The sequence below is a fragment of the Arvicola amphibius genome, chromosome 1, assembly GCF_903992535.2.
Source record: "Arvicola amphibius chromosome 1, mArvAmp1.2, whole genome shotgun sequence".
Classification (NCBI taxonomy): domain Eukaryota; kingdom Metazoa; phylum Chordata; class Mammalia; order Rodentia; family Cricetidae; genus Arvicola; species Arvicola amphibius.
In genome coordinates, this window is record NC_052047.1 from 118,330,168 (window position 1) to 118,342,739 (window position 12,572).

Below are 12,572 nucleotides of genomic sequence, written 5' to 3' on the forward strand. Positions count from 1 at the left end.
TGACCTGGGACAAGAGCTCCACTTTCACATAAGTACTGATGAAATTCATTACCAATGTAATTAAATACTAACACTTTCACGGCTTAGATCAAATCACATTTTATCTATTTATTTTGGGAATCAAATTCAGGGCCTTGCACATGCTAGACAAGTGCTCTACCACTGAGCTACAAATATTACCTTAAAATAAAACTTACAAAAAGCTAGTGTAAGACCATAACTCTATTTTAAGAACACAAACAAAACCCAAAGTAATAAAAGAGTCTGTCACTGTGTCCTTCAGGGACTCTGGTCAGGTAACAACATGCAGAAAGACAGAGCTACGGGCACCTTCCCTAGCCACTTACAAACTGCAGTCTCACCCCCACCTGCACTAACAACTCTCCTTCTTGTGCATTATTTTATGTTTATAGGAACTTGAGAGTACTGTGTTACCTTAATATTTAATTCTTTTGCCACTAGACTTGGTTTGAGAGGAAGACGACAATTATTTCTCAGAAAAAAAGACTGTACTCGTTCCATACTCTTTTGGAGAACCACCTATGGAAGAGATTGCCTCTGTAAGTACATTATGAAAATGAAGACTATTCATTCTGAGAATGAAACATGTCTATGCATGTACACATTCATGGAGGCCACAGGTCAAGTGGGTTTCTTCTGTAATTGTTCTTTACTTATTTTTCTGGATAGCTTCTCTCATTGAACCTGGACCTCACTAGGCTAGCCGACCAGTGAGTCCCAGGGATCCTCTTGTCTTTGCTTCCCCAGCACTGAGATTTCAGGTGGGTATCACTGAGCTGCCTTTTTACGTGGGTACTGGTAGGGATCCAAATTCAAGCTTGTGCTGCAAGCACTTTGCTGACAGAGCCATCTTCCAGCACTGAAGATCTGTTCTTACACATATCCCTCCCAACATCATGAACTCTCTTTTTTCCTATATAACTCACTGAGTCCAATTAGGAATGACCATATACACAAGGGTGTCGGGTCATAGGAAACCTACCAGTGGCCACCCTCTAATATTTATCTTTTACTTTATTTAGTTTTAAGATACAGATTCACTATGTAGCTCTGGCTGTCCTAGAACTCACTCTGTAGACCAGGCTGGCCTCAAACTCAGAGATCCGCCTGCCTCTCCTTCTCAAGTGCCGGGATTAAAGGTATGTGCCATCATGCCCAGTGCAGATTTTTAGAAAAAACAACCTAACAATCTAATGAAGTCATTATAGTTAAAATCTATATAGCTCTTAACTCAACTATTTTGTCCATAGGAATATTCCATAAAGAAACTAAAGCAAGCCTGGAGCAGTAACATGTATCTACAGAGTGAGTTACTAGGGAGATTAAAACAGGAGTGCAAGGCAACTCAGTAGTCTGAGACCAGCCTGAGCAACATAGTAAGATTCCATCCTTTCAAAACATAAAAAGAAATAAGGAAGAAATGCTAGACGGCAGGTAAAGATGTTTGCGATAATGTTCACAGTAGCATTACTTGGGAAAGAAAAAATATATAAACAATGTACATGGAGGCTCATAAATGATACACTAAATACTTTGTACCTATTGAATGCTAAGTGTAGTTGTATGGACTGACAAGTCTTCTCCAAGATAAAAGTGAAAAAAGCTATTTTCAAAAATACAAAACAAAACAAAAACACCAACAATTTTTGAAAGAATTTAAGAACATCTAAATAGAAAAATATTCTTCCCCTGTGTTCATGAATTGGAAGCTGAGTTCAAGAATTAAGATATATTATTATAGCTAGATGTGGTGGTGAACATTTTAATCCAGCACTGGGAGGCAGAAGCAAGAGGATCTCTGTGAGTTTGAGACTAGCCTGGTCTAACTATGAGATCACAGATAGTTAGGGCTTTATAGAGAGAGCTTATCTCAAAAGAAATTAATAAATAGCTGGGCAGTGGTGGCGTGTACCTTTAATCCCAGCACTCGGGAGGTAGAGGCAGGCAGATCTCTGTGAGTTCGAGGACAGCCTAGTCTACAAGAGCTAGTTCCAGGACAGCTAGAACTGTTACATAGAGACATCCTGTCTCCAAAAAAAACAAAAACAAAACCAAACAAACACAATCAAAGTATATTATTATAATCACAATATTTCCAAAATTGATATATAGATTTAATATAGTTCTTATCAAAATTCCAACTGCCCAAGTGTGGTGGCAAGCACCTGCAATCCCAGCACTTAGGAGGTCTATGCAGGAGGATACAGGGGCTAGTCCAGTTATACAGAGATGTGTCTCAAAAACAAAACAATACTTGTGTTCTCTTTCATGGGTACATACCTGTCTGGTTGATCCACTAGCCTGTCTTACTTTTTCTGCCACTCCTCCTAAAAGTTGTACAAGTTTCATCTGCTTAGAAAGTTCTTCTCTGAGTCCTTTTCCTCCTACTGAGAGGAGAGCACCCAACACATGCTCATATCTGCTTCCAAAATGTGTATCATGCAAAGCATCCTTGAGAAGCCTAACGTGACAAAAATACTTCTGTCAGTCACTTCTGAGAACTGGATGACACTCCCTCAAAGATCAGTTTAACAAGTTCTATTTTGGATATCCAGGAAATTAAGTCATATAAGCAAGAAAAGGTTCATTAGTTATTATAAAAAGCATGATGTTGTTTTATTAATTTTGTTTTATTTCTAAAGACAAAACCTTCAGTTTTTTTTTAAAATAATAGATTCATTACACAGCTGGTTACCCACAGCAAGTATCATAAGTACATTGTTTATATTTAATAATTATGCCAACTCTGTTAGTGTCTGCAAAACAAAGGCGCCACTTAATAAAATTTAAGTCTTACCAATACAAACTGTGTGCTATCTGGATATTTCCCAAGGCCCTGGACAGAAGGAAGCGCACTAGTGAACTGTTCAAGTAAATTTCATATTTCAAAGCCTATGTGTAAGAGGAAATAAGAGTTATTAGAAGTCAAATCATACCAAATTGCTCAGATAAAAGCATCAAATATGATGACACTTATGGCTTTACGACCCCGAGGTAGAATGCTTGCTTAGCAGAAGCCATGCCGTTCCTTCAATCCACAGCACTGCAAATATTTAAAAAAAACCAATACTACAGGGGCTGAGCATGATGATGCACGCCTTTATTCCCAGCACTCAAGAAGCAGAGGCAGGTCGATCTCTGTGAGTTCAAGCCCAGCCTGAGTAAATGAATTCTAGGACAGCCAGGGCTACACAGAGAAAGCCTGTCTCAAAAAATAAAAGTCTATGAATATAGGTCAAATTGTTGAACCCAAAAAGGAATACTATCTATTATATTAGCTATGTTACACCAGCAAAGAAAAAAAAAAGCTCAAGTCTGGCAAATTCCTGAAAATTGTCAGGTGCACACCTTTAATTCCAGCACTCAGGAGGCAGAGCCAGGCAGATCTCTGAGTTTGAGACAAGCCTGGTCTACAAAGTGAGTTCCAGGATAGCAGGGCTACACAGAGAAACCCTGTCTTGAAAAATTAAAAAAAAAAGTCTAAAAATTACAAGCTCACATGGCTATATGCCACATTACCTATGGCAGTAATGGGAGATCATACTATGTTCTCACACAGTGCCCTCAACATTTCTGCTGTACTGCAATGGCATTTTAAAACAGAGAAGGGGTCCCACGGCCAGTTCCTTACTAACTGAAACAAGGTAGGCGAGTAGGAAGCAAGGTAGCCTAGTAAAAACTCCCACCTGTACAAACTGTGGGAGAAGATCTGTTAGCTCATCATCACTAATGGCCTCAATCCAGCTCACAGCTAGAGATCGCACTTCCTGGTCAGCAAATCTAGAGTATCAGAAAATCAATATATAACAGTGATTTCTTGCAAGTGCAGTTTCATTAACTGAAAACACAATTTTAGTCTGTTCCTGACAAAGATTCAAATGGCTCTTACTCAAAACCAATGTGCTGGCGTGGCAGTACATGCCTTTAGGAGGCAGAGACAAGCCAATCTCTGAGTCTAAGGCCAGCCCAGTCTACATAGCAAGCTCCTAATGGAATTTTCATACATACTGAGTATGCATACTGACAATCTCCACTTAAACCCTTCCATTCTTACTATTCCCTCTTCTACTTTCTATTACCCTTCCACCCTTCCCTTAATACTTTTTTTCTAAAGGAGCAAAAACTTAACTGTGTAAATACAGACTCAATTCCCAGATTATTTCAAAATTTTAGCTTCATAAAAATTAATTTTGTCCCCATAAATTATTACAATTATAATTGTTAAAAATAATCAATTACACAATTAATAAAAAGAATTATTCAAAATTAGATACTTAATTCTTTCTTTAGGTGAGCTTTAAATGATACAAAATGCTTCTTGAGCATTTCAATGAAAAAGAATATGTTTATATAAATTATGCATACACACTTACATTATCATGTTGTTTTTATGTTAAAAGGGAAGTACCCCTGCAGCATAACATACTGCTGGAAATTTGACAATAAAACATCACATAAATGTATTTGACTTACTTTGCGTCAAGAAGCTCCAGCGCAGCTAATGGGCACAATGGCGGCCACTGATGCAGCAATGAGTACGTTTTGGCAAGATTAGCCCATTTCCAGTTTGGGGCACCTGCTAGTATCTTAGGAAGACAATTCGGATGTTTGAAGCAATAATAACGTTTTTCCCACAAAAAGACCTTATCTTCTTTAGAAAGTCTGCATATATAATAGAATTAAGTTACTTCTCAGTAGAATTATGACATGGCTATAATCTCAATAATTAAAAAGTCAAAGAAGAAATGTATTCGTGACAAGTGACTAGTACTCGATGCTGCTAATACTAATATGAAACGGAAATATTCAACATACAGCAAACATATTAATCTACCCTCATCTGAAGATGGAAATTGCTCTGCCTTGACAAAAATGCAATAGTTGTTAAAGTGAAGGGTAATCTCAACAAGATGCCAGGCAAACAAAGCAAGAGCTGAATGAGCAGAGTGCATCCACACAAGTAAAATGAAACGCTATAGAGAAAACAAATCTGCCCTGGAACTCATTCTGTATGCCAGGCTGGCCTTGAACTCACAGAGTTAACAACTCTGCCTCCCAAATACTGGGATTAAAAGCATGCGCCAACACCCAATTTATTCATCTTTTTTAGAGGCAGTTTCTTATACAGCCCAGGTTGGCCTCAAACTTGCCATGCAGTTAAAGATGACTTCAAAGTTCTGTTCCTCCTGCCTCCATTGCCTGTGTTAGGATTACAGGTATGCAACAGCATGTCTGGCTCACCCACTCCACTTTGTGCATACAGCACACCTGCAAAATGTATTCATCTCATGTGCATATAAAAAAACACAAACATGACAAAAAGCACCTAAAGAAGATGTGCTGGCTAGTGGTCCTCACCCCCCACCAGGACAGGGTTTAGAGCCTGCCCTCAAACTAACTCTTGTAGACCAGGCTGGCCTCAGAGAGATCCACCTGCCTCTGCCTCCTGAGTGATGGGATTAAAGGCGTGCGCCACCACTGCCCAGTTTGTGCAGGCTAGTTTTAAGTCAACTTGACACAAGTTATAGTTAGAAGCCCACAGAGCATTTTCTTAAGTAGTGATTGATGAGGGAAGGCCCAGCCAATTGGTAAGGGGTCATTGCTGGGCTGGTGGTCCTGGGTTCTATAATAAAGCAGGCTGAGCAAGTCATAGGTAGTAAGCCAGTAATCAGCAGTCCTCTATGGCCTCTGCATCAGCTCCTGCCCCCAGGTTCCTGCCCTGTTTGAATTCCCGTCCTTCAGTGATGGACAGTGCTGTGGAAGCCTAAGTTAGACAAACCCTTTCCTCCCCAAGCTGCTTTGGTCATGGTGTTTCATCACTGCAATAGTAACCTCAAGACAGAAGTCTTCCTAATTCTACAGACAAAGATCTGCTATGCTTCCAGAGATGGTCTAGTCATACGGAAGTATCCACATGGGTGTTTTAGGTTTTATTTCCTTTGTGCTGATGGTAACACTATCCTAATACGCTGATGAGTTTTGTTTTAAAACTGTTGGGTACTAGAGGTGGAGATAAGCAGATTCTTAGGGTCTGATGGACTGCCAGTCTATTCAACTTACTGGCAAGCTCCAGATTCAGTCAGAGACTCTGTTTCAAAAAATAAGGTGGGAAGTGATTAAGGAAGATACTTAGTGTTGACGTCTGTACTCTGTATACACATACATGTACATACACACAGTAAAAATGGTCTGGGTGAATGGCTCAGTGGGTAAAGTACCTGCTGTGCAAACACGAGGACCTGAGATCAGATCTCCAGCACTAACATAGAACTTGGGTGTGGCGGTATGCATCTGTAACCCCAGCACTGAGATGAAGATCTAGGAGGACCCCTAAAGCTCCCTGGCCAGCCAGCCTAGTAAACTAGTGAGCTCCAGATTCAGTAAGAGTCTGTCTCAAAAAATGAGATAAAGAGACAGAGAATATACCCCTGTAGACCTTTCTCTGCATGGACAGACACATACACACACACATGCATGCGTGCTATAGAAATACATGATTTAAAAAATACTGAAACACAGATTTATATAATTCCCTGATTTGTATATAGCCAGTCTTCCATTGGTAGTGCTGGGATCATGCTGCACTCTTAGTCCCGTACAGCTTCCTCCATATCAAGAGCACTTCTAAATCATGGGCTGTAATATTAAGCCCTGAACCTGAGCTTTTACACCACAGAAGATTCCCAAGAAAATAATAAACAAAGCATACCCAAATGATGAGTCCCTGTGAAGAATATCCAGAAGTTTTCCCTTTACATCGTTCTCCAGTGTTTCCAACTTGTACTGTTGAATAACATTTCTATCAACTTGGGGAGATGTATAAACAATGTCAAATGCAGGAGAAGGAAAATCAACCTGAAAAAAAAAAAAAAAAGAAATCACTGAACTTGTGTGTGTGTGTTTTGTTTGTTGTTGTTTTTCTTTTCTTCTGAGACTGGGTTTCTTTGTGTACCCTGGCTGTCCTGGGATTTGCTCTATAGACTAGGCAGACTAGCCTCAAACTCAGAGATCTGCCTGCCTCTGCCTCCTGTATGCTGCAATTAAATGTGTGCACTACCATCACCCAGCAAAGTTGCTCAAATTATAATCCATTTCCATATTAGCATCTTTGTCTTTCAGGAAACTGAGTTTTCATAACAATCTAGGTAAGTTTAAGTATAAACCTGGTGCTTCTTTTCTCTTTTCTTTTGCCAACAGCTAGTCATTCTCAAATTGATGACTACATTAATTGTCACCATAGTACCTTCATCCAGAAACTGATGGAAACAGATACAGAGATCTACAGTAAAGTCCTGGGCTGAGTTACTGGAGACCAGTCCAAGAGTGGGAGGAACAATAATATGAGCAAAGGGGTCAAGACCATGATAACCACAGAAACAGCTGATCTGAGCTAGTGAGAGCTCACTGACACTGGACTGATAGCGGGAGAACCTGCATAGAACCAAACCAGGACCACTGAATATGGGGAACACTTGTGAGTGCTACTGGCAGTGGAACCAGGATCTATCCCTAGTGCTTGAACTGATATCTTGGAGCAAATTCTCTTTGGAGGAATACCTTGCTAGGCCTAGATATAGGGGGAGGACCTTGATCTTTCCTGGAAGTGAAGTGTCAGACTTTGTTGACTTCCCATGGGAAGGAAGCCTTATCCTTTCTGAAGAGCGCAATGGGGAGGGCAGGGGGGGTAGCTACGTAAAATAAGAAAATATTGCATTAGCCGGGCGGTGGTGGCGCACGCCTTTAATCCCAGCACTCGGGAGGCAGAGGCAGGCGGATCTCTGTGAGTTCGAGGCCAGCCTGGTCTACAAGAGCTAGTTCCAGGACAGGCTCTAAAAAAAAAAGCTGCAGAGAAACCCTGTCTCGAAAAACCAAAAAAAAAAAAAAAAGAAAAATGAAAAAAAAAAAGAAAAGATTGCATTAAAAAATTCTTAATTAAAAAACAAACAAACAAAAACAAAAACCAAACTAAAACAAAGGCCATCCTATCATGATCATTCCAGTGGAGACTGATTAATAATATTGAAGGAAACAAAACCTTAGATCTGAAGATTAAAATCTTTGCCCTGCAGAACACCAGCTATAGCACACAGAAGAATGAGCCCAGGAAATGGTTTTATAATACTTAAATTGAAGACAGATTCTGGTATCAAATTAATTAGAGAAGATTAATTAGGCTTCTTCAATACAACCCAAGTCATCATGGTATACACAAACACTTTCTACAAAGACATTCACATGTAAGCCCCTCTATGTGTCAAGAACGACCATTACCTGTAGTACAATTCTTTCCATGACACAGCCTTTTTTGGGGATGGCTCCAGGAACAGAATTTGTATGTGATGAAGTCCAAAGGTAGAGAAGTTTTGTTCCACATGTTAAAAACCTTCACGAACATAAGAAGAATACTGTGATTTTCATTTCAAAAATCTCAAACTTACAATATATCATGACAATCAATTCGAAATATCAGTAAAAATAGTATAGTCTTCAAGAACATTTTAGGAGGGGACTGTGGTATATAAAATGAATAAAAAAAGAACATACTAGCAGGAACCAGCTGGCTGGGTGGTGGTGGCACACGCCTTTAATCCCAGCCCTCAGGAGATAGAGGCAACTGGATCTCTGTGAGTTTGAAGCCTGCCTGGTCTATAAGAGCTAGTTCCAGGATAGGCTCCAAAGCGACACAGAGAAACTCTGTCTTGAAAAGAAAAAACAAAACAACAAAACAAAAAGAAGGAATCAGCTGCTGCCATATTGTACTGAGAAGTTAGGTAAAATATTAAGGGGGGGGTAGAGAAGAGGAGGGAAGAGAAACTATGGTCATCATGTAAAATAAATGGAAAAAATTAATTAAGAAATATTAATGTGTAGGATCGGAACAAAGAAAGGGAGAATAAAAATGCACCTTGGAAAGAATGGCATTGAGGAAGGAACACAGAAGGGAAAAGGACAACCATTGTCCCCCAAAACACTCTAAGCAGGAAGGTGAAAAAAAAACTGTCTTCCAAAGTTTTTTTGAAAGACCATGACTTGAAGGTCATGGTTTGGAATACAGCACTACACCCTGATTTTTACCATAATTATAAAAAGTACATGTCAAGAAAATCAGTAACTGCTTTGCACTGAAGCACAAATTATTTGACCTAAGATATACATGAGAGCTCCTCAGTGAATGTTTTTCTCTAAAAGATTAGACAATAAATATTTAGGAGCCAGCATGTGTTTGTAATCACAGTATCTGAGAGGCTGGGGCAGGAGAACCATAAATCTGGGCTACATAGTGACTTTCTGCCTAAAAAAAAAATTTTTTTTTAAATAAATACTAAGGGGTAAAGAATTGGCTCAGGGGGCTGGAATGATGGCTCAGAGGTTAAGAGTACTGACTGCTCTTCCAGAGGTCCTGGGTTCAATTCCCAGCAACCACATGGTGGTTCTCAACCATCTGGAATGAAATCTGGTGCACTCTTCTCACCTACAGGCACATACGCAGACAAAGCAATGTATACATAATAAATAAATAAATCTTAAAAAAAAGTTAGCTCAGTGACTTAGAGCACTTGCTGCTCTTGCAGAATACCCATGTTTAATTTTCAGAATCCACACAGTGGCTCACAAACAGCCTGTAATTCTAGTTCCAGGGAATCTAACACTCTCTTCTGATCTTTGTAGTCACCATGCATGTTCATGGTACACAGACATACATATAGGCAAAACAATCATATGCATAAAAAAATAAACACACCTAAAGACATATGAATAAATATATTTTAAAAGGCCGGACATGGTAGCACATAATAGGATTGGTGAGAAGTCTTAGCATGTAAGGTTTTCGGTCTTATACCTGACAACCTGTAATCAATTCCAAAGATCCTCACAGTAGGAGGAGAGAACTGACTCCTGCAAACCATCCTCTTACCTACACACACACACACACACACACACACACACAGACACACACTATAAATAAATGTTAAAAAAAGGCAGCGGGGCTCATGTATGTTGATGCTCATCCTCGACTACCAACTTACGGTTTATTTAAAACATTTACTTACAGACTTTGATAAATTGTTACATAGATAAAATTTCTTTTTTCCAAGAATAATCTCTAAAACTTTTTGTGTATGAATGTATAAAGGCTAGAAAGATGGTTCACTGGTTAAGAGCAATTGCTACCCTTCCTGATGACCTTAGTTTCGTTTCCAGAACCCATGCTGGGCAGCTCACAACCACTTGTAGCTCCAGTTCCAGGGGATAAACTCCAAATTATCATTACATTATTTCATTTATAAACTGTTTTGTATTTTTCAAAACAAAACAAAACAAAAACAAAAAACAATTTCAGGGCAGGGGAGATGGTTTAGTGCTTGCCCTACGAGCATGGGAACCCGAGTTTGATCTCCAGAGCTCATATTAAGAAACTAGGTATGCCAGTGTACACTTTCAATCCCAGTGCTGAGAGAAGCAGACATAGGTGGGTCCCTGGAGCTCACTGGCCAGCCAAGTTAGCCTAATTAATAAGCGCCAGGCAATGAGAGTCCCTGTGCCTCAGAAATAAGGTGGGTGGTGTTCTGGAAGAGGGTAGTTGTGGCTGCATTTGGGCCTCCACATGCACAAATAGGGGACTGTTCACAGGTGAGATGCTCAGAACTTTTAGACCAAGGGTCCATAGCACTAAGGATTGGTGAGTGAGTTAGAATAGTTAAATCCTGTTGCTTCTCGAAAATGGAGAAAGGTGGAAAATAGGAAAAACAAGGTCCTTTTAGTATCAAGAAAAACTGACAGAGCAATGGCATTCTGTCATAATATACTTTACAAAAATGACAGTCATTGGTTACTGCTTTTCCCCTGGGTCCTCGGCATACCCACCATACTACACTGAGACCACAACAGAGTGACTGACTACTTTGCTAAGCTCAAAGATCATGTGTATCACCGTTCCCAGCCTGTCCCCAGCCTGTCTGTGATGCAGAGATGTGCCCTAGAATCACAATTCAGTAATACTCACCGCTTAAAGTCAAAAAGAGTCAAAGAAACTTTACCCAAAGTTTCTGGCCCCTTTCTTTGCTTATTAGAATCAGGTGAACTTCCACTGCTTTGACTTAAAATTCCAAACAGAGTAAGATGAAGAATTGACTCTAATGGCAACTGTGATATCTGAATAGGAAAAATGATTCTATGGGGCAGAAAAAAATATTCATTGGTGTTAGGAAAAAATTAGATTAAAAGTGAGGCTTAGTAATCCATTTAATGAAAACTGACTAACTTTAGGTGTTTTATTTCACTTATAAAACAATTTTTAGTTTTAAGTAACTTTTAGCTAAGTAGCAAGTATGGCTAACTTGTACTGTTAAGTCTTAAATGTCATTATAAGCATAAAACTTCAAAAATCTCACAGTTCTTTCTGTAAAAATGCTTAAGTACCTACAGATATGCAGTTCAATAATCAGGCAAAATAAATTAGACCATAATTCTGCAACTATCTATTTACCCAAATAATTATGAGGTCTCTCTATTAAAAAAAAATCAGTATTTAAAAAACATTAACATTACAGAATGTCATCATGTATACAGATTCTTGTATAGTGTTATTATATAATAAAATACTCAAGCAGTTTATTAAACACTATTTCTAGAGTTCTGGGTAAATTTCTAATCTTTGGCATGACAAAGTCTAGGAAGAATTAATACCATGTTATTGCAATTTTAAGACACAGATGTTTAAAGGAATACTTCTGAAATTCTCATGCTAATTTCAGTTTGTTTTATTGAATTTTATGTAGAAGATATTTTAACATATTAGTAAGAATCTATTGGATTCAGTTGAGATAATAATAAACAATAATGTATACATTGAAAAAATTAAAGAACAGGGCAGAGTGAACTATGAAATAATTATAAAAGCAAAAAATTTCACTTACAGTTCATCCCATTTAATAAGATAGAAGAAATTCTTGTACGTGCCAACCTTCTTTGATTGAATAGGTTTAAAAAGATCCTTCCCATTGTGAGACAGGGAACATATCAAGTAGTATTTTTCATAACTAAGAAAATAAAGCATAATTTGATTTCTAGGTTAGTAATAATTATCTAACACAAGTACATTAGCAATTTCCCCCAAGTGACAAACTATAATAAACTGGTCACCAACAATTTTATTTTTTTTTGAAATTCATCTGAAATATAACCTTTGCAAATTCTACAAAAACAGGGAAGTGGTATAACAAAAAGAAGTAGAGAGGGAGCATATGCCCCTAAGTGTCAGTCTCAAGGGGACTGTAGTAATGATACCCACGTACTAGAAGCTGTTTCAGGTATTGTGCTCAGTAAGTTACTAGCTTTCAGAGCACAGGTAAATGACAACAGACTATGCATTTATCCATCTCTAGGTAAAATCCAGAAAGGAAGTACCAACAATTATCTTCCTTTGGTGCTACTTTCATTACATTTCTGCTTTTTGTTAGAGTTTGTTTAGTTTCTTTTGTTCTCTTTCTTGGCAGTGGTGGAGATGTTACTTACCTTTGCTATATCACTGAAATACTCAGCTAAGTATA

The 12,572-nt window shown here is 38.6% G+C and overlaps 1 protein-coding gene across 1 annotated transcript in view; it reads right to left on the reverse strand.

Annotated features, from left to right (window-relative positions):
* The window catches only part of Pik3c2a (phosphatidylinositol-4-phosphate 3-kinase catalytic subunit type 2 alpha), a 102,593-nt gene that overhangs the window by 20,021 nt on the left and 70,000 nt on the right, over positions 1-12,572 (reverse strand). Inside the window, exons 12-20 of the mRNA XM_038319048.2 lie at positions 11,940-12,062; positions 11,027-11,194; positions 8,293-8,404; positions 6,731-6,876; positions 4,495-4,683; positions 3,708-3,801; positions 2,819-2,913; positions 2,302-2,482; positions 436-540 (exon numbers count right to left, since the gene is read on the reverse strand). Of these exons, the coding sequence (XP_038174976.1) occupies positions 436-540; positions 2,302-2,482; positions 2,819-2,913; positions 3,708-3,801; positions 4,495-4,683; positions 6,731-6,876; positions 8,293-8,404; positions 11,027-11,194; positions 11,940-12,062 (1,213 nt within the window). The remainder of the gene's footprint in view (positions 1-435; positions 541-2,301; positions 2,483-2,818; positions 2,914-3,707; positions 3,802-4,494; positions 4,684-6,730; positions 6,877-8,292; positions 8,405-11,026; positions 11,195-11,939; positions 12,063-12,572) is intronic.